The sequence below is a fragment of the Periophthalmus magnuspinnatus genome, chromosome 10 (assembly GCF_009829125.3).
Source record: "Periophthalmus magnuspinnatus isolate fPerMag1 chromosome 10, fPerMag1.2.pri, whole genome shotgun sequence".
NCBI lineage: Eukaryota > Metazoa > Chordata > Actinopteri > Gobiiformes > Gobiidae > Periophthalmus > Periophthalmus magnuspinnatus.
Genome location: NC_047135.1, coordinates 7,396,896 through 7,422,888, shown reverse-complemented (window position 1 = coordinate 7,422,888; position 25,993 = coordinate 7,396,896). Strand labels below are relative to the sequence as shown.

General features: G+C 39.1%; 1 protein-coding gene across 2 annotated transcripts in view; it reads left to right on the top strand.

Moving 5' to 3' along the window:
* ppargc1b (peroxisome proliferator-activated receptor gamma, coactivator 1 beta) overlaps window positions 1–25,993 on the top strand; it is a 132,112-nt gene that overhangs the window by 100,784 nt on the left and 5,335 nt on the right. For both annotated transcript variants that reach the window (XM_033974333.2, XM_055224884.1), the window contains exons 4-9: window positions 12,142–12,261; window positions 18,523–19,537; window positions 19,998–20,043; window positions 23,157–23,221; window positions 23,799–24,206; window positions 24,866–25,109. In XM_033974333.2, the coding sequence (XP_033830224.1) occupies window positions 12,142–12,261; window positions 18,523–19,537; window positions 19,998–20,043; window positions 23,157–23,221; window positions 23,799–24,206; window positions 24,866–25,109 (1,898 nt within the window). The remainder of the gene's footprint in view (window positions 1–12,141; window positions 12,262–18,522; window positions 19,538–19,997; window positions 20,044–23,156; window positions 23,222–23,798; window positions 24,207–24,865; window positions 25,110–25,993) is intronic.

Genomic DNA, 25,993 nt, shown 5'->3' with positions numbered 1-25,993 from the left:
GCAAAAACTGACAATTTCCCCAATTTTAAATAAAAGGTCAAATTAAAACAGCAGCTGCTTGTGTTTAATTAAAAAGAAAATAAAGTTTATCATAGTTGGGGAAAATATTGAGCGCGTTAAACCTGCAATGCGTAAATAAAATAAAAATTTTAAAAACAAGTGGAGGGTGTGCCACAGCTTGCCTTCATGAAGATGTTATCACCTATTGCAAAGAATGTTCCACAGTATAGCATTAAACTTTTCTAGCTCCATTGTGACCAGCCACCGGTCAGATCTATGGAGAGGCAGGTCCGCTCTCAGTAAAAATGCATGTTTTAAAGTATGTTTTAATAATAAAAACATGTAGTTGAATACATATATAACATAGATAAATTTAATGTCATAATGTGGAACAATTACAGCAATGGAGACAAGCAGGTGGTGGACCCTTAATAAAAAGGTTGCATAGTGCCTCTTTAACTCATTTTCTATGCATTTTCAGCATTTTAAACACATGGAAGGTATAAATTAGTTCGAAAATATTATGTGGAACGCTCAAGTATTTGCTATGTCCAGTTTACTGACAATCCGAGCTGTACGATTTGGGAAAAATATCGAATTGTGATTTTTCTGACAAGCATTGGGATCAGATTTGTGATTTATGTTTTAATAAGAAGATTCATGTTCAAAGTTCACGTTTTAAACACAAACTAACACAAGAGTCACGTTTCAGGACATGTTTGTACAGATCTAAACTGCAGTGTTAGCTGTTTTTATGCAGTGTAAGAGGAGGAGTTGTTATTTGTGGAGAAAATGATGATAATAAAAAAAAAACAAAAAGGCAGCCTTTATGATTTACTAATTGCGTTCATTCAAATTGTGGATTAATCCTTCAGCTCTACTGATAATGCCATACAGGTTTGTCATTGTATTAGTTTAAATGATGTTTGTAAGTCTATTTGCACTCAGCCCTGTGTGTCCTTAAACCACGTGCAGAAGGGAGAGAGCTTGGCTTGTTTTGAACAGGGGGCCCCTCTTTCACACTCATCTGCTGGATACCTCTCTTTCTCTCTCTCTACTCCCTCCATCTTTTACCCCGAATTGCTTTTCTCAGAACGGACTTTGTTTTGCCCTCTTTCTCTCCCCTCCTCCGTTGCACCTGATTTAAAAGCCCCCGGAAATGAAAGGATAGTATGAGAGAAATGGGTGTAAAAACCAGGGAATGTAGCATGAGAAATTGGGATTTTGATTTAGTCTTGGAAATAGGAGCGATACTACTTTATTTTACTACAGTAGAGTGTTCTGTTAGTTAAAAAATGTTAGTAGTTAGCAGTTTTGGGTGATTGAATTAGCTATACAAGACTAAACAAGCTGTCAGTTTAAAGCAATGTAGCATATATTGACAGGAAGTTGGCATTTCTGACATTAATTAAGAAAAAGCCAACAATTAAATAACCCATTCCTAAATATGTTATAAGTTTTGATTGATTTAAATTGTACCACATATTCATCTAAAAAAAATATTAAAGTTGCACTATACAACTTCTCTGGTGGATGACATGCAACCAGCTTGTCTCCATGGAGATTTCACAGCTTTGTCTGGAATGCTTCACAATATGGCATTAAGTAGATGATGCTACCGGCCCAAGATAGAGATCGGATCTGTGGAGAGGCAAGCTCACGCACAGTAAGAATGCGTGTTGTCCAAGGTCCAGAATACTTTGAAAAACACCTAGTTGAATAAATGCAAGATGGATGCAGAAGTTTAATTCCATATTGAAGAACATTCCATGCAAAGCAGTAACATCTCGATAAATGTAATCCTCCACAAAGCTTGCATATTACAGCTTTAAAATAGGGGATCACACAATTGACCTAAATTAGTTGTTGTGAAATATCATTTTAGATTGTGATGCTTGAAATTTTCATATTGACAAACCTGTTTCTAGGCCAGCTCTCTCTCCAATTACCAAATGCTGAAGTAGGCAGCGACTAGCCCAGCTTTGGCACATGTCTCAGTACAATGCATTGTAAATTAGACCCGGGAGCAGAGCAGAGCCAGTCGACAGCCTCCTTTTTCAGCTGAATTTAAGTCAAATTAGCGAAGCACGTTGGATTCATCTTGACAAGTGCAATACGGCCGTAATCAGAAGTCGTTTACTGCACACAAAGAGGGCTTCCTGCTTCACTTCGACTCAGAGCGTTTGAGAGGCAGAGGAGAGGGGAAACTGGTACAAACTCAGTGATACAGTAAATCAGCATTTTGGAAATCAAGGTTCAACTATTTTGGATCAAACATTCACGTACGTTTGTTTTGAATTTAGCAAAGCAGCATTTAGTATAATCAAAATTAAAGGGGGTTTACCACTTATTTTTTTCACTATGTATTTCAGAGAAATTTGTCTTGCCCCAGTACAGATATATTGTGTAAGCAGCTCTCGAGATAAAGAGAAGACCACTGTGTTCTGTCTCCATCTAATTATAAGGTGTTTTATGGTCCAATAATCAGGAAGTGCACTGCTTGCATGGTAATCATTGATAATGGCAAACTCCACTTATAACTTCATTGTGGGGAGTAATTCAGACGTTCAGAATACATAAGGTAAACAAGGAATAACTTTGGACCACTGCAAACTTATTAAAATGAACAAGTTCTGTTTTTTTATGTTTTTAACAAGGTAAAACTCTGGTATTGTGCCTTTAAATGGGATTGGGTGCTATGGAACTGATGCTGTTCTTGCCAAGAAGTTATAGTTTAAAAATACTGACAAAATCCACATGTAAAACAGGACTAAAATGATCCTAAACTCACTCAAAATCATGACTGAACCATATTACCAGGTCTAAACCAGGACTAAATCTCAACTTTAATTTCAATCCATTCAAATTCCAACATGCACGTTTTCTGGTGTTTGTCACATGTTTGTCTCATGCTTGAAAATTTGATTGCATTGCATGTTCTACAATACTGGATAAATGTATATATCTTTTATTAATTCAAATAGTAGGCAGGGCAAGTTTATTAAAAAATTGTAGTCATGTTTACTGTCAAAATATACTTGGTTTAGTGGAGTCACCTACTTGTCTCAATGGAAACAGATAGAAATAGATATACTTTATTTATTTATTTTTTTTTACATTCTAGACAAAGCAAAATCTCAGAGAAAATAAGATTTTATAAGATTTTGCACCATGCATTTTAACTCGCAGATTGCACCGTCAAGCATAAATACAATCGTACCGTGTTTAGAGTTTTATTTGGCATTATACTCACAAACAAAATTACAGCGATCAGATGGAAGGTTAAACTGAGCTGCTACAAATAGGAGCACATGCAAACTCCACACTGAAAAGCCGCACCCAGGAATCCCAGAACCCCCTTATTGTGAGGCTATAGAGATGTTACGTGTGATGTCACTTCTGGGTCTAAGAATTGTAAAAAAAAAAGTGAAGTTGCCTATTTACCCGGACGTTACATCACACTTAACAACTCTGTAGATCTAACCACCATTTCTAACACAGTCTGTATTATTTTGCATACTATCACTGCCCGCAGGTCGATGCAGGTCAAACCCAGTATTTTTAGTAGTGTTAAGATAATTGTCATACAGGTTGTGTGTCAAGTCATTTGTTTAGTTCATAACAGTACCGTCAGCAGACCTCCATACAGTCAGGGGGCCACATCACTGTTTAGTGCCAAAACACACTGGCTCTCACATGACTGCTTCACCTTGAATGCCCTTGGAGCCTGGTAACTTATCTCTCTGTCAAAATAACATTCAGCAGAGGGCGTTTAATCAGTGACAAGTGTTTTAAGTTTGTGTCTCCATCTAGTGGGAACCAAGTCAGGAGTTGAGACCAATTGAGCCAACTAATACAATGTCATAAAATCAATCAAGAAATATATAGGTGTACCATGGGTTTGACAGAACGTTTGACTGTTGCCATGGTGATTAACAATGAAAAATATATCTTATAAGTGTTGCATATAGCAGAAAGCAGACACGCATGAAGGTACGAAGTGTAGGCTAGATACAAGCTCCTCTTAAAACCAGTACAGTTAACTTTGGTATTGTAGTAATAGTATTTCAGTAACTTTTCTGGTGGAGTTTTTCTAGTCAGCCACCTGCTTGTCTCCATGGCGATGTTATTGCTTTGCCTGGAATGCACAAATGTTCCACAGTGGCGACAGTAGCTCAGTTTGAGTGCTGTTGTTTTTTTCACTGAGCTGAAGATTGTAAGTTGATGGTGTGATTCCAGCTCCCACAGATAAATGCATTGTTGTGTCCTTGAGCAAGACACTTAACCCACCTTGTCCCCAGTGTCTGCGTACACTAGTGTCTGGTGTATGAGTGTGTGCGTGAGTGGGTGAGTGGTTCCTTGATGTAAAGTGCTTTGAGTGCTTTGAAGGTGGAAAAGCGCTATAATCATAAATAGTCACATTTTTCTTTCTACAGCTGCAAGATACATCAAAATCAACTCAAAACTGCAGTCATTTCATCAAACTAACATGCTCACTACTACGCTTTACGATGATGGTCTGAAATGCATCGTTTTCTTGTATTACTATAGCATATCTCTGTTTATATCCGAATCAATAGTAATGCTCCTGGCTGTGTTTAAAATGTGAACAAAATGTGACTCTTTAAACTAAACTACAGATGTAACTAGAATTGCAATGGTTGAAATCGTTCAGCCCTTACTTCAACTGAACCTTTATCACAAAACCATTGCACACTTTCCAACTTTTTTGTAATATTACAAACTGTAAAAATGTATTCGTAATAAGAGCTGGCTCCTACGAACCCAACCTAGTTTTGTTATAACTACTACTTGCTCCACATCACATGACATCAACAGAAATATATTTACACCCACAACACCCTCATTTAGCCTGTCTGTTCTTTTAGCTTACTACAGTGTTTTGCAAATCAGATCTGTTTTCTTTTGCTAAAATGAACCACGCACGCCTCCCTTTTTTAGCCTGTTTAATTTGTCCTTCCTCCTCTGTAGATTATGTGATTCAAAGCAGAGATGTGAGTTATTTTTAGCCCCTGGAGAGGCCTGCGTCTCATTGGGTTGAGTGTAGCCTGGTTTAAAATAGCGGTTTGACATTGGCATTCTCTGAAACAGTGAAGGTAATGACATTAGCCCAGTGTATCTGCAGAGGCCAGCTGTGGATCATGTGACTTCTCAGCTGTCACTCAGGGGCTTTATGGATAGGAGATAGGAGGGCCATCTGCTGGTGAAGAGAGGGACGACAGGTCAGGTGACGGTGAACTTTGACACAGTTTATTGACATCATAGTTGGACAGAAAACAAATGTGAGATGTAAGTTGGGTTTTTGATAGTGGAATGGGTGACAAATTAGAATGCAAAAATGCTGGACTTTGACACTCATAAACACATTTTGTTTACGAACTAGTTTTCCTGGTAATGCAATGGGCTTTCAAACTATCCACGGGTTTCAGCATGATGGTAAAACATAGCGCAGTTACCATAGCTATTAGCAATTTTAAAGGTAATATAGGTTTTTTTTTTTTTCACAATAAGCTTTTTTCTAATAGTGGCTCAATTTATTTGCATGCAGACCTATTGTCGGCCATGTTTGTAGTTTTCTGGAAAGCCTAATCTTCATTATGATATATACTGTATTGTGCATGTTGTGTGTATCTTCACATTCATTCAGCATTTTCTACTCAACTTGTCATAAATTGTCTCGGTAAATTGAATGAGTCCAAAGCATGAGTTCCACATTCTTTTGATCGTATCTGTTAATTATTTTTCCCCGCCAATTATCTCTGCTCTAAAAAGCTTTCACGTCACTACTACTGTGTACATTCCTGCTCATTCACATGAACTCACACTCTTTCCTCTCCCTCTCTCTGTCACTCCCCCCCCTCTCTCTCTTTCGTAACTGCCCTACCTCTCACCTCCTCTCTCATCTCTTTTCTATCTCCCTCTCTCTTTCGCTCTCCCGTCAACCCCCTTTCACTCCCATACACTTTTTGCCTGCTCTCTCTACCCCTCTTTCTCTTTCTGGCCACTTCTTTCTCTCTCCTCTTTCTCGCCTTTCCTCTTACTCACTCACTCCCTTGCTACCTCTCTCTCTCTCTCTGTCATTCTTCCTATCCACTCCTCTCTTTCCTCCTCTCTTTCAAATCGCCATGTACTCCCGCTCCTTATCCCCTCTCTCTCTCCTTCTTTCTCTTCTCTCTCCCTCCCCTCCCACTCTCACTCTCTTCCCTCCCTTTGTCCCTCTTTCCCTCCACTCTCTCCCCCCTTTCTCTTTCCCGCTCACCCTTCTCTCACTCTTTCTGCCCACCCCCTCTCTCCCTCTATCTCTTACTCTTTGTGCCCCCTTACCTCTCTTCCTCTTACCCCCCCATCTCTCTCCCTCCTTCTCTTTCTCTCCACTCCCTATCACCCCCACTCTCTCTCCTCTTTCTCTTCCCCTCTCACCCTTCCCTCACTCTTTATGCCCACCCCCTCTCTCCCTCTATTTCTCCCCTCTATCTCTCATACTGTTTCTGCCCCCTCACCTCTCTTCCTCTTACTCCCTTACTCTTCCCCTCTCACTCTTCCCTCATTCTTTCTTCCCACCTCCTCTCTCCTTCTATTTAACCCATCACTCCTTTATCTCTCATACTCATTCTACCCCCTCACCTCTCTTCCTCTTATGCCCTCTCTCTCTCTTCCTCACCCACTGTCCCTCCACTCTCTATCACCCCCTCTCTCTCTTCCCCTCTTTCTCTTTCCCTCTCATCCTTCTCTCATTCTTTCTGCCTACCTCCTCTCTCCCTCTATTTCCCCCCATCACTCCTGTATCTCCCATACTCTCTCTGCCCCTCACCTCTCTCTCTCTCCCTCCCTTCGGTCCCTCCTCCTCTCTTCCCCCGCTCTCTCTCTCTTTTATGAATGGTGCCCAGTGTAACACAGAGGCTTCATTCATGCCCGGTCCATGACTGGTGGCTTTAGTCCAGCCTTCAGCCCGGTCCAGTTTTCAGTCTTTTAAAAGGCGCGTATGTTTAAACAGATAGACTCCAGAGTGTCTCCTCTTCAGTGGGAGCATCTTTAAACCCTCTCTGCCAACTTGGCCCTTTCACAAAGCACAAATACAACCATTGGTCTGGATACGATACAGTGGTAGAACCTGGCAGGGCCCAAGTCTTTCAATGCAACCCATTAACCTATAAATGAAGTTTACATTAGAAGTAAATGGTGTTAATGTGGGTTGTGACATTGGTTCAAACTCTTATACATTTATAGATTCCAGTTAATGTAGCAACCCCCAATTAAAATAAAAACATATATAATTGAAGGATTTAGGCTTTTGTGTCTTAATATCACTGTATTTGAAGCAGTGGAGTGTAGAATCATTGGGTAAGTCCTCAATGTGTTTTGTCAAAGAATGGCAAATTCATAAAAAAAAAAAAAAAAAAAAAAAATGTCTATAGTTTTTTTTCTGTGAATTTTGACATGGTCTTATCAGTGAGAACAACCACCAAGCCTGTGAAAATATGAATAACTAAATTCTACCACCATTTTGAAACTTCTTTTAAAAGTGCACTGTGTAACTTTTTTTAATATTTTATTTTGCTGAAAAATAGACTGATAAACATCCATTCTTGCTGTGAAAAGGATTGTCTCATCACAGATCTGACCAGTAACTTACAATGCAATCCATGACCCTAAAATACATTAGAAGTAAGCGGTGTTAAGAAGGGTTGTCACTGGATCAAACAATTTTTTTCTAATTGGTGTTGCTACATTAACTGAAATATATAAATCTATAATCCTTTTGGTTAAAAAAAAAAAAAAAAAATCAATTTGTTGTTTTTTATTTTTATTTTGCAAATGCCCCTAATATTTTAAGAGCGGGTATTAATTACACTTGTATGTGGTATGAACTGCTAACATATATCATATTTAGATCACCATGTTACCTTTTATTGTTTTGAAAATTCTATCTTCACTGAAAACAACGTATTAACAACTTTTATAAGTTTCATTTTTGACGCTCTGAGCCCCCTCTCCCTTTGCTTTCCACACTAAGTCACTCCCCCTTCAGAGCACTATCACAACACAAATCAGCTTGTGTTTGGTAATTTTGTATTTTTATGGAAAATTGCAGTGTGGGAGCATGGGTGGACTGAGCATTGGACAGGATCATATTGATAACTGTAAGAAGTGTTTAAATAGGGTCCGGGGGAGATCGCTAGATTACTCAAACGTGTGTGGATGACATCTAAAACCTCTTCATGCATGTTTGTAATGAGGGAATAACATTTATAACATGGTAGAAAGCTTCAAAAAGTCAATCTCACATAATACTGACCCTTTCATGAATTGCGTTTTTCAATGTTTTATTTGTTCACTCTGCTGCGACCTCTATAACTGCTGTATCCAAACCCATTCTCCTTTACACACCGCACTGTCAGAGGTTTAAAGATGTATGACTGTTCTGCAGGAGTTTGCTCTGGTCCTCGTTCACGTTTCTGTTTAAAATCAATAGAGCCGCATGATGGAGACATGAAACTGCCTGTAGAGACCCCAGTGAATCACACAGGAGCAGCTTTAGAAAACGAACCACTGCTACTACTACTGCTCCTCTCCTCCCTGTCCAAACATGCAGTCCATCTATTTTATTTATTTGCCAGTGGAGTTGCCCTTGTACATCATTTTTTATTCCTTTTGGCACCATAGAATATATTGTAAAAGCAGAAATGTGCATGGAAAAATGGCACTGTTGTGTAGAGGAAAAATAGAGTAGAATATGAAAAATGTATAATACTGCGAATGCTGTTTGTAAAATATGAATATTGTAGTATATTATTTGGTGTTTATGATCTGGATTAGGACTGTGGCTTTATGTTCAAATACTTTTCCCCACCCACTCTCCTATTGGTTGGCCTCGGGGTGATTGACAGGTGGATTTAACCAGTTACAGTGAAGTGTACATGGATCGTAACAGAAATGGAAATTATGAACTTGTCTTTTGGAAAATGGTGATATGATTTTTTTGTTTAAACACTCAGTCCTAAGGCAATTCTTAAAGGTGCACTGTGTAACTTTTCTGAAGGATGGTTCACCACTTGTCTGTCTTTGGCAATTCAATAGCTTTGTCTGCCTGGAATGTTTCACAGTTTGGAATTAAAGTTCTCAATCTCCATGGATACAAGCAGGGCAAAGTCAAAGTCCCGGTGTGACACTTTTTTGCCTTTTTTCAGTATGTTTTTATTGCACTGAGAAACATAGAAAAACATGTGTCCTTACAGTGAGGGGCCTTGCATCTCCACAAACCTGACCTTTATTTGGCCTGGAGTAGGGCCTCCTGCTTGTTTCCATGGAAATGTTGTTCCTTTGGCTATAATGTTCCACAGTATGGCATAAAACTCATATTTCTACATGAAGAATGTTCTGAACTATGGTTTTAACTTTCTGTTTCCATGGAATCGTAGTTGATTTGTGACCTGTAGAAAGCTACATACTGTAAATTTAAAGATGTACCATGCAATATTTGTGGTGGACTGTCCATTCCCAGCTTGTTTCCATGGAGATGTTTTTGCAGTTATTTGCTTGCAATGGTTAAACAGATGTGGTCAGATCTGTGGAGAGGTGATCCTGCTCAGAGTAAAAATGCATATTTTTCAAGATATTTTGGACCCGTACACAAACCTGTAATTGAATATATGGAAGATATATATGTTAAATGCCATACTGTGAAACATTCCAAAGCAATAACATCCCCATGGAGACCAGCAGGGGCGCACCCCAACCAGGAAAGTTACATAGTTCATCTTTAGCGTGACTTGCGTGTGGCATTCAGTCGTTTGGCAATTTGTCTTTTCTTCTCTTGTAAATGCTGTTATTGTGGCATTTTTCATTGCGCGTCATTCTCCACAATCTCTTCCCATTTGCTTGATTTTACAGGGCAACCCAAAATGCTCCAGGATGCGTTTCGTTTCCCTGACTGTAAACTACGCCAGATGCCCCAGAGGACCCTATCCCATTCCGATCACATCTGTACTTCCTCCCATCTTCTCCTGTGCAGCTTAGCAAAGGGATTTTCTTTCTAAGCTGATTTGTGCGATCAGATAGGGCCAGTCATGATGCCAGTGCTCTACTCAATGGTGAATAGATGAGTATAAAATATGAGGGGTTTTGCAGAGAAGGGGAGCGCTAGTGTTAATATGCATTTGAAAGGTAATACTCAGAGCAGAGACAGGCGAAGGATTCAGGCTTTTGTGTCTTAATCTCACTGTATTTGAAGCAGTGGAGTGTAGAAGCATTGGGTATATGTAAGAACAAGGAAAATCAATGTGTTTTGCCAAAGATTGTATGTGAAAATTGCAGAAAAAATGTGTGTGGGTGAATTTGAATGCTATGGTAAAGAAGTCATGGGTTGCATTAGTAAGAATAAGCCATGGAGTACCAAGTCTGGGTTGAAATGTATAATTGCAATCCATCTATAGCATCCTCAAGTTTATGTCCTGCTATTTACTTTTTGCATATCAGTGTAGTAGTTCAGCTTTTCCATAACAGATTATACTCACATAGTAAATGGTCATATATGGTTTATATTTTCTCATTTACACACACATCCATTCCATACGCCAGTGTACACAGACAGTGGGGGTGAGGTGGGTTAAGTGTCTTGCCCAAAGACATAACAGCATTCATCTGTGGGATCTGGAATTGCAACGCCAACCTGTGGGTCAGTTTTGCGTTTATCAAATACAAATTGCTTTTCAAACATTATTACAAACGGAACAGTCTACAGGACGGGGAAAAGAACAGCAATCATGCAACAGCAAATGTAACACACCAGCACACTCACTATACACACAATACACTCAATATACACACAACATACTCACTACACATACAACACATACACACAGAATGCTCGCTGTACACACATCACACTCGCTGTACACACATCACACTTGCTATACACACACAACACGCTCACTATACACACAGCACACTCACTATACACACAGCACACTCACTATACACACATCACACTTACTACACACACAATTACAGAACAGTTCATTTGAAGTTAGAAGTTAAAAGTTGAACCAACAACCCTCAATATAAAATGTCCTTTAGTTCCACACAGAGACATATTTGACCCTCAAACAGCCTCTGTTTTAAATCTTTTGAAAATGCTGTGTTGAGAGGCGTCCTGTATGAGCAGCAGTGTGTTCCACATCTGACCTGCTCCAGAAGAAAACGAGAGTCGTACAAAAGCACTTTTCCTCAACGGCACAGAGCGGTCACCTCTACAACCTGCTCTTGTTGTCCGCTTTGAATTTCTTTTCAGAAACTCTCTTAGAAGAGGTGGACAACAAAGTGCAAGTGAAAAAATACAGTAGAAATTCAGTTGCAGCTTTGTACTGGTTGTAAAATGATAGTTACCTGCAGCAGTGAGGGTGTTTTAGCATTAAATAGAAACAGCAGAATGCCTGTTTTAAATAGGAGCTGTGAACGTGTCTTGTAGCTGTCAGCTTTAGCCGTATGATAAATGTACATTAGCTCAACCCCTGGGCGTGCACACTGAGTTATTCTCTTGTCCAAACATCCATCTGAGACTTAACACGGCGTAGACTGCATTTTAACAACAACAACAACGTGATGCCCATAATGTTAAACACTGACATGTCTATGTGAAGCGCTCTGGGGTTCCCAAACTGTGGTGCAAGCACTTGAACAAACTTTAATCCACAAGGGGAGTTACTTAGGCACAATAGCTCGCACATTATAACAAAGAATAAAATTGTACATAACTTTTCTGGTGAGGGGAGAGGGGTCCACCACCTGCTCACCTCCACTGGGATATTATTACTCTGCCTGGGTTATTCCACAGTATGGCATTGAACTTGTATATCTTGCATGGATCCAATTACAGATTTTTCTTCCAGCTATAAAATACATTAAAAGACCTGCATTCTTACTGTGCGCAGACTGGCCTCTCCACTTTACTGAGGGATTACACACGCATCTTGTTATGTACAGTTTTTCAAAGTTATTAGACTGTAAATGGCACAACAAATGGCAAATGCATTCAAAAGGCCTGATTATTGCATTATATATGGATCCCAGGCTATAATATAGGTCACAGTGTTTCTCATAAAGTCTCTTTCTCTTTTGCAGCTGAAGAAACTCCTGCTGACTCCTCCCAACGTGCCCACAGGGATCGAAACAAACAAAGATGGCATCCACAGTCATCGCTATAGCAACAGGAGCCAGCGACTGGTCAAGCCTCTGGTCAAGGCAAGTACATCACAATTAAATAAAAATAAATATGTTTAAATGACAGGTACTTAAACTGAACTTGATGGGACACCATTTTGGATTTTCACATACCATTGATCTATATGGGGTTACCAGGCAGATTTCACATAGTTGTAGATGGTCTGGTATTGAGATCATGGTTGGAAACTTTTACTTTATTTTGTTTTATTTTTCTTTTACTTTTTGAGCCCCGATTAAGTAAAGTAGTGATCGTACTAATGAATTAACCAAGTGTTCTGGGAATCTTTGAGACAGGATAAACACTCATGTTGAAATTGTCAAAATCAGAATTAAAAAAAAAGATTTTTGTCGACAGTTTAGGAAAATTTGACTTCTATTTTACACAGATTTTGTAATTTATTATCGATTCAATTTATAAATTTTAGAAATTCACCTTAAACTTTAATAAAAAACAAATAACATTCACTTAAGACACTAAAAATGCTTTAAAGGGCCCATATTACACTATTTTCTGATCCATGTTATAATGTTTCCTCATCACAAACGTACCTAGAGTTGTGTTTGTTTTATTCACACGTTTAACACGTAAACTCTGCATATTCTTCTCTCAAACAGAAAACACTTGGTTCCATCTTGTGATGTCATGTGGTGATACAGGAAGTGCTCCACTGTGTTTTTAAACTCCATACACCTTCACTACAATCATTTGGATAATTTTTGCTCTGGAATTGCCAACCTCTACCGGACCAAAATTACAAGTTAGCTTAAAAAGTACTACTTCATGACATCACAAGGCGAAACAGAGCATTTTGAGCTTTGGAGATGTAGACTGATTAATAATAAAGTGTTACTCAAATATGTGTGAATGAAACAACACGCAACTCCAGCTATGTTTTTGATGAGGTACCAACATTATAACATGTCTTAAAGCTCGCAAGAGCCAATTTTGCTTAATATAGAACCTTTAACAGATAAGTCAGTCAGTCAATTAAAATAAGACCAGACAATATTGACTCCGCCCATTTGATATTACAGACTGAGTATTTCTAGTTAAAGTTCAGTGAATACTTCCCTGAATAGAGAGTAAAACGGTTTATAGCTAACCATAGACATTTCATTAGAGTTTACATAGACTTGGGAGCAATCTTGTAGAGAAGCAGATGTCAGATGGAAGTGTTTGCCTATCAAATGGGAATGGTTGAAAAAAAGCTTTTTGGGTTCAACTTTCTGGAAATTTTTACAGATGTAGTAAGGCATTTTAGAATACACTTGAATGAAAAGCACATAACATTGACTTAAGATGTTACAAAGCACTAGGAAAACTGTATTTCTAGTTAAAATTCCGTGAATACTTCCCTGAGCAGATGCTAGAGAATGAAAAGGTTTGTAGCTAACCTCAGACGTGTTTCTTGATTCTTGGGCTCCTGTGTCTTTGTCTGACTCGATCAAACTGAATTGGATTTCTTACTTCCTTCCACAGTTGGGGAGTGGAGGGAGTAATTCACTGCTGCAGGTTTGATCAGAGTCTGACTTTTATCAACACAAAAGAAAAATAGTTTTTTCTTATCCAAGTTTCACTAAGTTAATATGTTATGTCAAATGAGGAAACTGAGGTATTAACAAGTGTAATTCTATCAAAGAAAATGAATACAAATCCTCAAAGTTACTGTATGTTTTAAAGGTGCACTATGCAACTTTTTTGGTGAAGAGTCCATCTTTTGCTGGTCTCCATGGAGATGTCATTGCTCGACCAAGAATATTCCAAAGTTTCCCCATTACAAAACGAATCTTTTCAAGTAGGTAATGCCACCAGGCCAAGTTATATGTCAGATCTATGGAGACGTGACACCACTCAGTGTTCTTCACAGTATTACCTCTAAAACAGAATTCTAGGCAAAAATATAACATATCCTTGGAGACAAGAATGTGCCAGACCCTGACCAGAAAAGTCATGCAGTGCACCTACTAGTAAAAGTAGTACAAGTTTAAAAATACAGTGGAGCAGGTCAGAAAGTAGTGCAATATGAGCCCTTTAACTTTCTATTTCCATGGAATAATGAAAAAAAAAATCCTATCCAGTACTACATAAAAGTGATGGCACAGACTTGCATAATAGCCAAGTATATTCCGCATAAGGTTAATAGAACCTCCAAAATCTGCTCCTAGAAATGGCTTGTATAGTCATTTTTCTTGGCTAAATTAGCTTCCATTTTGCATGTGAGTTTGTTTTTCCACCTGGGCCCTGCGCTCGGGTGCAGCAGACAGTCGCTGTATTCCCTGTTGGCTCTGATGATATCTGAGCAGGTGCGGAGAGTCTAACAGCACCCAGGTGTGTAATAAGACAATGCTACGCTGATAACTTAATTTAAAAGGACTCCCCCAATAAGAACAGAGGCAGTAGATTTGAATAACTACGTGATAGAAAGAAGAGGAGGGACAACATGTGTAGCCCTGTCACAATAATGCATTTTGAACTGTGATATATTGCTGAAGGAAATATAGACTATAAATGATAATATTTAAACCAAACCATACAGTACAATTATCCCTCAATAACTTTTCTAAATGTACACATGTTAAAAAAACTTAAGTAATTAGTTTGTATCTATAATGAATTTATACACTGCCTGGCATTGTTTCGATAAGATTCTGAAAAGTCACAAGATTTATTTCCATCCGGTGTTGCATTCATTTTTCACCAAGATCTTGCATGATGTTAGAGTCTGACCACTGCACAAAGCCTTCTCCAGCACATCCCAAAGATTCTCAATGGGGTTAAGGTCTGGACTCTGAGGTGGACAATCCATGTGTGAAAATGATGTCATCTTGGAATATGCCCGTGCCATCAGGGAAGAAAAAATCCATTGATGGAATAACCTGGTCATTCAGTATATTTAGGTGTCAGCTGGTCTCATTCTTTGAGCACAGACTGTTGCTGAACCTAAACCTGACCAACTGCAGCAAACCCAATTTATTTGCTTTGTTAAATCCAGGTGGTGACTTTTTTTTGGCCAGGCAGTGTATCTAGAAGTCAATAATCCAACCTTCTACAGTTCAAACTGTATCGTAGTACAGAAAAATAACCCAAAATTTACAGTTAGTACAAAGAAAAGTCCTCAAGATAAATATTGACCCCAAAAATTATTGTTCCATCAGAATACATGGTACAGAGCAGAGAGATTGAATGTATGGTACAGAGGAGGAACAGTGAATATATGGTACAGAGGAGGGAGTCTTTGTGTGTGCATATATTATCCATATTAGTATGTTATCCATAGCCCAAATATTGGAAAAGACTATAATGAAAGTGGCAGTGTTACCCAGTAGTACTGCACAATTTTGTAAAAAAATAAATAAATAAAAAATGAAAGGAAAATCTAGTCTTTAAAATCAGGATTCACTTCATCGATTACATTTTGAACATGTTTGAGAATCATTTAAGAGAAGCTCCAAATGTGAACGCACACTACAAAAGGACATTCTACTCCATGACATATTTGCAGTCATTAACACGTGCTAATTGTAATAGTGCTAATCGTAATAGTGCCAACTGTAATGGTGTACAGTTAGTTCTTAATGTTTTGCACAATAAAACACAAAAGTTCGCTTTAGGTTTAAACCAGTCTCCATCTCGTGCCTCTAACCTCTTTGAATGTGGCTCGGCTTCACTTCAGCAGCAGCAGATGGTGAGGGTTATAGGCTGACAGGGCTGTGCTGTACTTTATCCATGTGAGTAATATAAAATAAATAAATCTTTTGGGTCACAGCTGTAGAGTGAATCACCAGCTCCAAACCTGCTGTTCGCCTCCATGTCACTATCTGTAATCCAATGGAGGTTTGGCCTAGTGCCGCACAATATATCGCAATTAAATAGAAATCGCAATTTGAGTTGGTGCCGTTATCAAAGGCTTTATTAGATATTAGAACGCCCTCTGCAAAGAACTATTCTGCCTTTATAGAAAAATCGTTTTAAAATGCTTGGGATTCATCTAGTGTTGTCACAATACTAACATTTCAAACTTTATTTTGATTCCAAGGAATAGGCTTGATACTACAATCATAATAAAAATGAACACTTTTTAGACAATAGAATGTGGTTTTCAACATTAAATCATAGTACTTTCTTTTATATTCCCATGTGGCCTTATATCTGTGTAATGGTAGGTTCCAGTGGTCCATAGGCATATATAAGTTTATTTGTCTTGTTCTGATACAGCTCAAGATGATTCTAAAACTATGAATGTGACTTTTTGAGTATTGATATCTACTCAAATGACTGTACCAGTTTCAGTATCGATTAGTATCGGATTTTTGATACTTTTGACAATCCTAGATTCTTGTATTAGTTTATCAGTTCATACTTCAGTCCTCTTTCTCTGTTAATGCTCGTGGAGTTGTTTACATTATGGACTCTGAACAGAATCCTACTTTTAAACATATATTGTTATTCACAATCAAATATTCTTTCCCAAAATGGTACAGTCCTATTTTGGTCTGTCTATTTTTGGTTTGTGAGCATCTTATTGCAAAGTAATGAGAAATGTTGAGCGATGCTGTTGGGGAAAATCAATTAGACAAAAACAATCAAATGTAATGGGTTACAGTCATGAGTGAGAGACTTCCTCATGAGCACTGTTTTCAAGTTTTCTTTTCCCCCAAAAGGTGTAACTTTTCTACACAGTCATAATAAGAATGCATTTTTAAAGAAGACATATTGTACTTGTTAAATGACAATATTGATCTAAAACGACGTAATAAAAGAAACAAGTCCACTGACTTCAACCTTAGAAAACTGTGGTGCCCAGTGGGAGCTGACGTCACCGTAAATGTCATTACAATAAAGAGCTGTGCAGAACCGGCACCTCCTATGGATAACTGCAGATCATGCTAGCGAGTAATAGATTTTTTCCCCATTTATATCAAAATGACTATGTGATGCCACTGAATCCTACATGGATCATCGATTAAGAAAATAAAATTGGAGAACGAAGTAAGTACCAAGCAGTGGGCATGAACTGGAGATGATCGGAGCAGTTATGTCTTGAATACAGGAAAATAACGATTATTCAAATAATTACAACTTCGAGAGGGTAAATAAGAAGGGAAACAAGCTCTGAAAAGTCAATTTTTGTGAAATAAGTCCACTTTAATCCATGAAAATACCTGCAGTTGAAAAAAAAAAGCTAGATAGATAACTTTCCAAGCAAGCAATAACATCTCCATGGAGACAAGCATACCAGAAAACATAGTGCACCTTTGACGTGAATGTTGTTCTTGCGAAATGCAGTAGCTTAGAATGCACATATATCACCTGACATGGCTTTACACCAATAAATCAAAAAGAAATGTGCTAAACTAAACAAACGGATAGTGTTGAATGCATGGAGCAATATTGTGACTATATTGACGCCTTTGCCTATGTTGGCTCTTTTGTATGGGTTGGTTTGGCACATTTGGTTTAATCATTGTCTTGACACCATCAGCAGGTTCAGAATTGCTGGATTTGCAGTTATGTATTATTCAGTGTGCCAGAAAGGAGGTGATTTCAAAGTGATCCCATAAGATTTGGTGCAAAATAAAAACCCAAAGATAAAGCTGCACTGTGTAACTTTTCTCAGTAAACTTTATTTTCTCACGGGTGTTTTTGCTCTAAAATTACTTTGAAAAACATGCGTGCTTACTGTGAGCAGGGGCGCCTCACCACAAATTTGACCTCTAATTTGACCTAGTAGAGTCAGCTGCTTTTCTCCATAGAGATAGATACGTTTAATGCTATATAGAGGAATATAAAATGGTCAATGGTAAATGGTCAAATGTTTTGTCTTTGACCAGGATGTAATTAGAATTTGATGTCATATTTTTAGATGGTGGGCAAGGGCCTATGTAACGCTGTGGGAGATTCACTGTTTTTGAAAGAAATATCCAAAATATAAATACACAAATGTTGAACTTTATCATTATTTGTTAAGGATTGGCTCCACGAACTTGGCTCCACGAATCTCATGTCTTTAAATCCTTTCAACTGACAACAATCACGTCGATAGGCCCCGTAATTACAGATATATTAACCATAAACCAGGTCAACAAATCTGTAATCTGACAAATAAACAGCAAATTCAACCATAGAATTCTGACTTGTTCTCCAGCGCAATTTAAACTATTCTACAATGTTGAGATGTCACATGATCACAACCAGATTTCATGTTTATGTCGTATGAAAATGTCACTTATGAGTTATTAAAATATGCTAATGTTTTTGCCTCCTCTTCCCCCGTCCAGATCGACCTCCCTCTGGAGCGCAAACCCCGAGCGGTCCGCCCCTCCAGCCGCCTCTGCACCGAGCTCCACCGCCACCTCACCACGTCCGGTCACCGCGACAACCAGGACACTATCGCGGCCGTATCCGAGGACGACGAAGAGGAGGAAGAGGAGGAGGAGGAGAGCGAGTCCGAGGAGGAAGAGGAAGATGATTCTTCCAGCAGTGAAATCGAAGGAGCTAGCATACAGGTGCAAGTTGAACCAGCGAAACCGCAGTTCAGCTCGGAAAAAGAGCTCCAGTCAGTTGTGGATCTCATCACTTACATGCACACGTACTGCCTGCCCTCGCGCAAGCAACATGGAGGATGGGAGCGCCGAGATAGAGACGCTCAAAAGAACCGATCTCGCACCCAATCCTCCAACCAAACGAACTCTCACACGCGGGTTGTGCTTGTGGCTACACCCGGGACTAACCTGTCAACGGGGCATGCTAGTGGAACTGCTAATGCTAATGCTAACCCCAAGAGGATTCCGTTTGCGCGGCGAAGGGAGGTCAAAGCCAATTCACTTTTGCGGGAGCTCTTGCAGCAAACTAGCTCCTACGACGTGAGCAAGCCTTACAGACTGCACAGCCCGCCGTATGTCCAATCTTCCAGCCCGAACAGGGGGGCAAGCGCTACTCCTGCCCAGGCTAAGTCAACCCCAAGCTCCAGTTCAACTACCACCCCCAAAGTTGACAGTTCCTCCCCAGACAGGAGTAGCTCTTCCATGGATATTTCGCAGGACACCATTGCAGAGGAGAGTGGATCCTTTTCAGTGCGGAGGTCTAGACGTTTAGCTTCTTTTCCCAGTCGTTTCGCTAAAAGACATCGTCTGACCCGGCCAGTCGCGGTGGAAAAGAGGGAGGACAAAAACGAGGGCAAGTTGGCGGCTAAGCTAACGCAAGCTCCAGAGAGTTCAACAGCAGAGACGGTTCTAACGGCAACGGACAGCAGCACCATGGCAACGGAGCAGACCCAGCCGTGCTGCCACCATGGTACGAAAACTACTGACTTTTCAAACAAGTTCCAAGGGTCAAAATTACTGCTAACACAACTACACTTTGGTTTGCCTATTCTGCATTTAAAACACACACACACACACTACATTAGGGATGTCAAGATTAATTGGTAATAGATCATTTTGATAATACAGGTCACATTATGATCCTATGGTAATGATAATGACAATATGTCCTTTCAATTCTGTCTGTACCCCCAATGCCAAAAGTATACCTTAACAAAAAAAAAAAAAAACATTACTGGTAGCCCTCTCCAATGCTAGTCTTTAAACATTTCTAAGTTTACTGAATTATATCTATACACCTATACCCTATGAATAATATTTTGATGTAATGTAATATTGTAATATAATGTAGATGTTAGTTTTATATATACCCCTGAGTATTTCTTATATGATGTGAATGGCCTAAACGTATCCTGATTTTGTGATTCCAGAGAAGCGAGCTTGCCTTTGTCTGCCTCTGAACCCCAAGTCCACAGGGTGAGCTCTATATACTTTACTGTGATTATAATTATGGTTGATCAATTAACTTTTAGTCAACCAATATTTTTATTTGTCAACAAATGATATTGGGATTATAAAGGATATTTATACGAGGGTCATTCAATAAATAAGGTGAATTTTTTGGTATAAGGACTTTTAATACAGTTAGAAGCTTACTTTTTTGTTTGTTTGTTTGTTTTACTTGTTTTTCAGAGGGATTTAATTTCTTTGGCAGATTAAAAAAATAACTTTGTTTTGGCGATTAACAAAGATGGCCAATCAAGAAGCATGATCCAGGATGAACAGCAGTCAGTTATCAAGTTTTTGGTTGGTGAAGGGTGCAAACCCGTTGAAATTCATAGGAGAATGTCAACTGTGTATGGTTCGATCACCTCAGGAGACCTCACTTCTGTAGGCCTCCTAGGCCTGCCTTCATCCTCAACACTGCTCCGTCCTTCTTTAAACAATTTAGGCCACTTGTAGACATTTTTTTGGCTGAAACATGTGGCACCATACACAGTTGACATTCTCCTATGAATATGGGTTTGCACCCTTCACCAACCAAAAACTTGATAACTGACCGCTGTTCAATCCTGGAGCATGCTTCTTGGTTGGCCATCTTTGTCAATCGCCAAAACTCTCAATTTTTTTTTTTTTTTATCTGCAAAAGAAATTAAATCCATGTGAAAAACAAGTAAAACAAAAAAAAAAAAAAAAAGTAAGCTTCTAACTGTATTAAAAGTCCTTATACCGAAAAATTCACCTCATTTATTGAATGACCCTCGTATTATATTACCTGGATATTTCAAGACTTTATTATTCTTTTTAACACACAAATACGGAATTTACTAGCACTTTTTTGTCTTGTCAGTGCACTCTGGATCAACTATATTCCTGGTTTGTTGCATCATTGCATCATAGATAAAACTCTGGACTTGTAATGCACATTTTTAAGCCTATAAACCATCACCGGACTTGTTCTATGGTCCAGTTGTGTAACACATTGCTCTATTAGCATAGCATTTACAGAGGATAAGTTGCTTGTTAGTTTACTTTGCCAAATTTCATTCATGTTTCTGACAGCAGAGCAAGCTCAAACAGCTAAATGCCTCATTCAAAACAGAGGTGAATAGTCTACTTTCCAAATTCCACATTATTTTAAACGTGAAATACTTTGTGACATAAAGCATGTTTAAAAGGTAAGCCACAAGAATGTGTAGTATGTATTTTTTTGGTGTTCTTCTAGTTCTTTTAGAAATAGTATGGGGTAATATTAAAGAAACTATTATTTTGTGCTGAAAATTGTGTTTTTAATCAGCATCCTGGTATAAAAATGGGTATCGAGCCAATTCCTTAATCTCAAAATTGACTTTGAAATTTTAGTGTTATGACAACACTGCTGTTGCTCATAAACTTTTCACAATGGTGCACATAGTATATTGAATTTCCAGTGTCCCAGTCTGCCCAGAACGTGTTTTCCCTGTAATGAATTGGAACCTGCTTCTTTCATATTTAGCTGTGTTTGCTCCAGACGTATTGTTGCTTTTCTAAATTAACCTCTCATTTAATTTTGCTTCCCAAAATGGCTCTCCTCCAAGTCGCGCGTCAATGTTTTTCTTGTATAAAAACCTCACTGGCTTTTGTCCATCTCCAAATTCAATCTTCCTATGAAACATTTTATATTTATTTTTCTTTCAAATCTGAAGCCAAAATACTTGTTCAGTCCTGGTTTCTGGTAGCTGGTCTACTGTTTTTATTTTGGTCCTGATTTGCAATATATTTATAAATGTATGTTACTATAAACAAAGTTAAGATTTTATCTCACGTTTTGTCCTAGTTTAGTCCCGGTGTAGCCCTGGTTTAGTCCTGGTTTAGCCTTGGTTTAGTCCCTCTTTAGACCTGGTTCAGCCCTGGTTTTGTCTTGGTTTTGTCCTGCATTAGTCCTGATTTAGCCTCGGTTGAGCCATGAGTTAGTCCTGGTTTAGTCTTGGTGTAGCTCTGGTTTGGTCCAGGTTTAGTCCTGGTTTAGTCCTGGTATAGCTCTGGTTTTAGTCCTGGTATAGTCGTGAGAATGGAGGAGAGGACCGCACATGTGGTCGTTGTGATAAGACATGGAGAGTAATGGAGAAATGCCAGTTACATTTACATAGAGGGGCATAATTCAAATTCAGTCGACATCAGCTGAAAAATGTGCTTTATGATTTGGAAATAAGCTGTGCACTGACTGCCTTTTATGGACGATGTTAAATCGCTGGTAATGGGTTAAAAATAGATATGTATTCTAGGCCTAAATGTAGCTAAGCATGGGAAAAGATGGGGCAAAAGTATATCATGAGGTTAAGGTGATGTGATGCTAGCATGAAGAAACTAAAACAAGGTTGGGCATCTGGAAATATTAGTCCTGGTTTAGTCCTGGTTTAGTCCTGGTTTAGCCCTGGTTTAATTCTGGTTTAGCCCTGGTGTAGTTCTGGTGTAGTCCTTATGTAGTCCTGGTTTAGTCCTGGTTTAATCCTGGTTTAGCCCTGGTTTAGGCCTGGTTTAATCCTGGTTTAGTCCTGGTTTAGCCCTGGTTTAGCCCTGGTGTAGTTCTGGTGTAGTCCTTATGTAGTCCTGGTTTAGCCCTGGTTTAGTCTTGGTTTAATCCTGGTTTAGTCCTGGTTTAGCCCTGGTTTAGCCCTGGTTTAGCCCTGGTGTAGTTCTGGTGTAGTCCTTATGTAGTCCTGGTTTAGCCCTGGTTTAGTCTTGGTTTAATCCTGGTTTAGTCCTGGTTTAGCCCTGGTTTAGCCCTGGTTTAGCCTTGGTTTAGCCCTGGTTTAGCCCTGTGATAGTTCTGGTGTAGTCCTTATGTAGTCCTGGTTTAGTCCTGGTTTAGCCCTGGTTTAGTCCTGGTTTAGTCCTGGTTTAGTCCCAGTTTAGTCCTAAACCATTTTTTTCTTTTAACAAAAAAATAGTCATATTTCTTGAACTCTGCTCCAAACCACAAACACTGACCATTAGAAATCACTGAACCACAATTAAAATGTGATTAATTGGACATCCCTAACTATTCTTTTGTAACCGGTGCTATTGTTTTGAGCCTAATTTAAGTTTTTCTTTGTCTCTTTCTTCAGAGAGTCGCAGTACAGCACCAAGCCTTTTGAGCCGACCCTCAGTGTGGACCTGTGTGGAACAGCAGGTATAATTATACTACAAAGAAATGACATTGTTCAGTACAATTACACAAATCCAACACTTTTTAAACTCAGATTAAACTGAATTAAAGAGTTTTTTGTTTTGTTTTTTTAAGGGTTTTGACCATTCAAAAGATATATTAAATTGTTTTCATTACTCTGAAACCCATGGATAGTTTACTGTAGGCTGCAGTTAGACTATTTATTTTATTTAGAAGCAGTTTTATGTTTTCCTTTTTTGGGTTAATTATTATTTAGGACTACCTTATCTATAGTTTAGTCTCATTTTAGACCTGGTTAGTCATAATATAGGCCTAATTAAGTCCTGGTTTAGATCTGATGGTAAATGGAAAGCCAAATGTTATCATAGGTGGTACTTGGTGTTAAATGTTTAAGAACCACTGCAACAATCTAAGGAGCTAGTTCATTTTACACTGTTTGCATTGGTCCAAAGTTATTCCTCACTTACCGTATGCATTTAGATCATCCTAATTATTCACCACAATGAGTTTAGAAGCACTTTCAGAAACCAGAGTTTTGCAGTCACAATATGCTTACTACTGTGTCTAATCGGTCTTCTAGGCTTGACCCCTCCCACCACACCTCCTCACAAACCAGTGGAGGACGAGCTCTTCAAACCGACGGACAGCAACAAAACCACGACCGCAGGAACAGGAAGTGAGGGCGGCGGAGGGGGCGGGGACTCTATAAACCTCGCCTCCAACTCCAGCAACAACTCCCCCTCCACAGCTGTCCCAAAACCTTCATCCTGGCTGCGTGGCGCCCCCAACAGGAAGCTGCCCGAACAGACGGAGCTCTACGCACAGCTGAGGCGAATGGGCCAGGCTGGAGAGGACACACAGAGGAGCTTTGGGGACCACGATTACTGCGCTCTGAGTCTGGGAGAGAGCCGGAAACGCAGCGCCGCCATTTTGGGAGCCATGCTACAGGCGCAGACGGGGAAAGAGGAGGCTATGAGCACGAATGAGTGTGAGTGACAATCTGAAGTATTTGTTGATTTGCTGTTTGGGGGTTATTTTTGTCTTCTTCCCACTATTTTCCTATATGCTTTTTTATTGGAATTATACATGTTCAGTTGACTCTTTTATGTAGTTTTCCCTTATACAAATACATGTTTTTTTACAATGAAATCCTGAGAAAAATACTATGACAACCTATAGTATTTAATTGACTAACTGGAAATCAGACTGTCCCAGGGCAGGTGTGGCTACAACAATAACTTCACCATCAATTGTGCACTTAAGCACTGAAATAGTGTTGTATCAATTTAGTTCATTATTATAATTTCCCAAATTATTTCCACTTTTATTCTGTATTTGTTTAACTTTTCTTTAACCCACAAAACTAAATTAGTAGACTGATAGATGGATTTAGCAACAGTTATTAGTGAGTGGTGAATTTGTATCAGTTGAACCTGGAGTGGAGACTATGGTGTCAATGGCAAATTCTTTATAGTAAAGAAGTTTCAATGCATTTTAATACAAAACCATTGGTATTGGTATCAAAACAGAAAAGCCCTGGTATGGTGGTCCATCACTATCAACTATGACTAAATAACGCCATAGTTATTTTTGTGTCGGGTTACAAAAGTGTATTCCTAAACCTAAACGTATCTCTATTTCTAACAGCTGCAGAAGAGGAGGCGTCAGTGGAGACCAAGCCCCAGGAGGAGAGCATCAGCATGGACTCTGAGCCCAGATCGGTGCCTCCGATTCGGGATGAGTGTGTGGACATCTCCCACTCTCCTGCTCCAGAATGTCAGTCCTCCACTCCCCCAGCGTCTGAGGAGGAGACCGAGCAATCACAGTCCAGATCCCCATCTCCACCTCTGCATCTCTGCCCCGACTCTCCATCCAGCAAAACAGACTCAAGGTACGATTCTATAGTACAGTACTACTGAGCCAAGGTAAAGAGATTTGTAATTTTAATGGTTGTAATTCACAAATGGCAAAGTCTGCAATTATTTAAGTAAGATAATACTTTGGGGTCTTGTATATAAAACATACTAACCCTGAATATATAGTGCATAGGACAGCTGGAGTATATGTGGTACTATATGGTAGAGAGGAGGGACAGTGAATATATGGTAAGGGGAGGGACACCGAGTATATATTTTCAAATTTCTCAATAAAAGTTAGCTTCTGCTCCTAACTGCATACCTCACACTCCTTTATACCCATAGCTGACCCTGGTCTGTCTGTTCCTGGAGATATTTGTGACATTGAAAACACATGTTTCTATAAATTGCGCTGTAGCTCCAGAGGCTGCGCGGCTCATTACTCCGCCATGTGCCATAGCATCTCACTGCAGCCATTATTCCTATCTATAAAAAGACAACAGCCTCCACAGTCTCCACTTTAGCTCCTGTTTCTTTGACATTTCAAGTGCTCCCTGCAAGAGTCATTCTTTATTACACCATTGCCTCTCAGTAACGCTCAAGGTTTAAGCCAAATCAAATCAAAATCACAGTTTGAATGGTCACAATTGGCAAATCACAAACACAGTGATTTTTTTTTTTAAAGGTGCACTATGTAACTTTTTGGGTGGTGGTTTCCATCACCTGCTTGTCTCCATGAAGATTTTAATGCTTTGTCTTGAATGTTCTACAGTATGGCATTATACTTATATTTTCCTCTGTAAACACGGTATTCCATCTTTTATATAAATCTCTCTGAACCTGTAGTTTAGAGTTGAAAAGGTTCACTGCGTAACTTGCTTGTCTCCATGGAGATATTCCACCATATGGCATTGTGGTT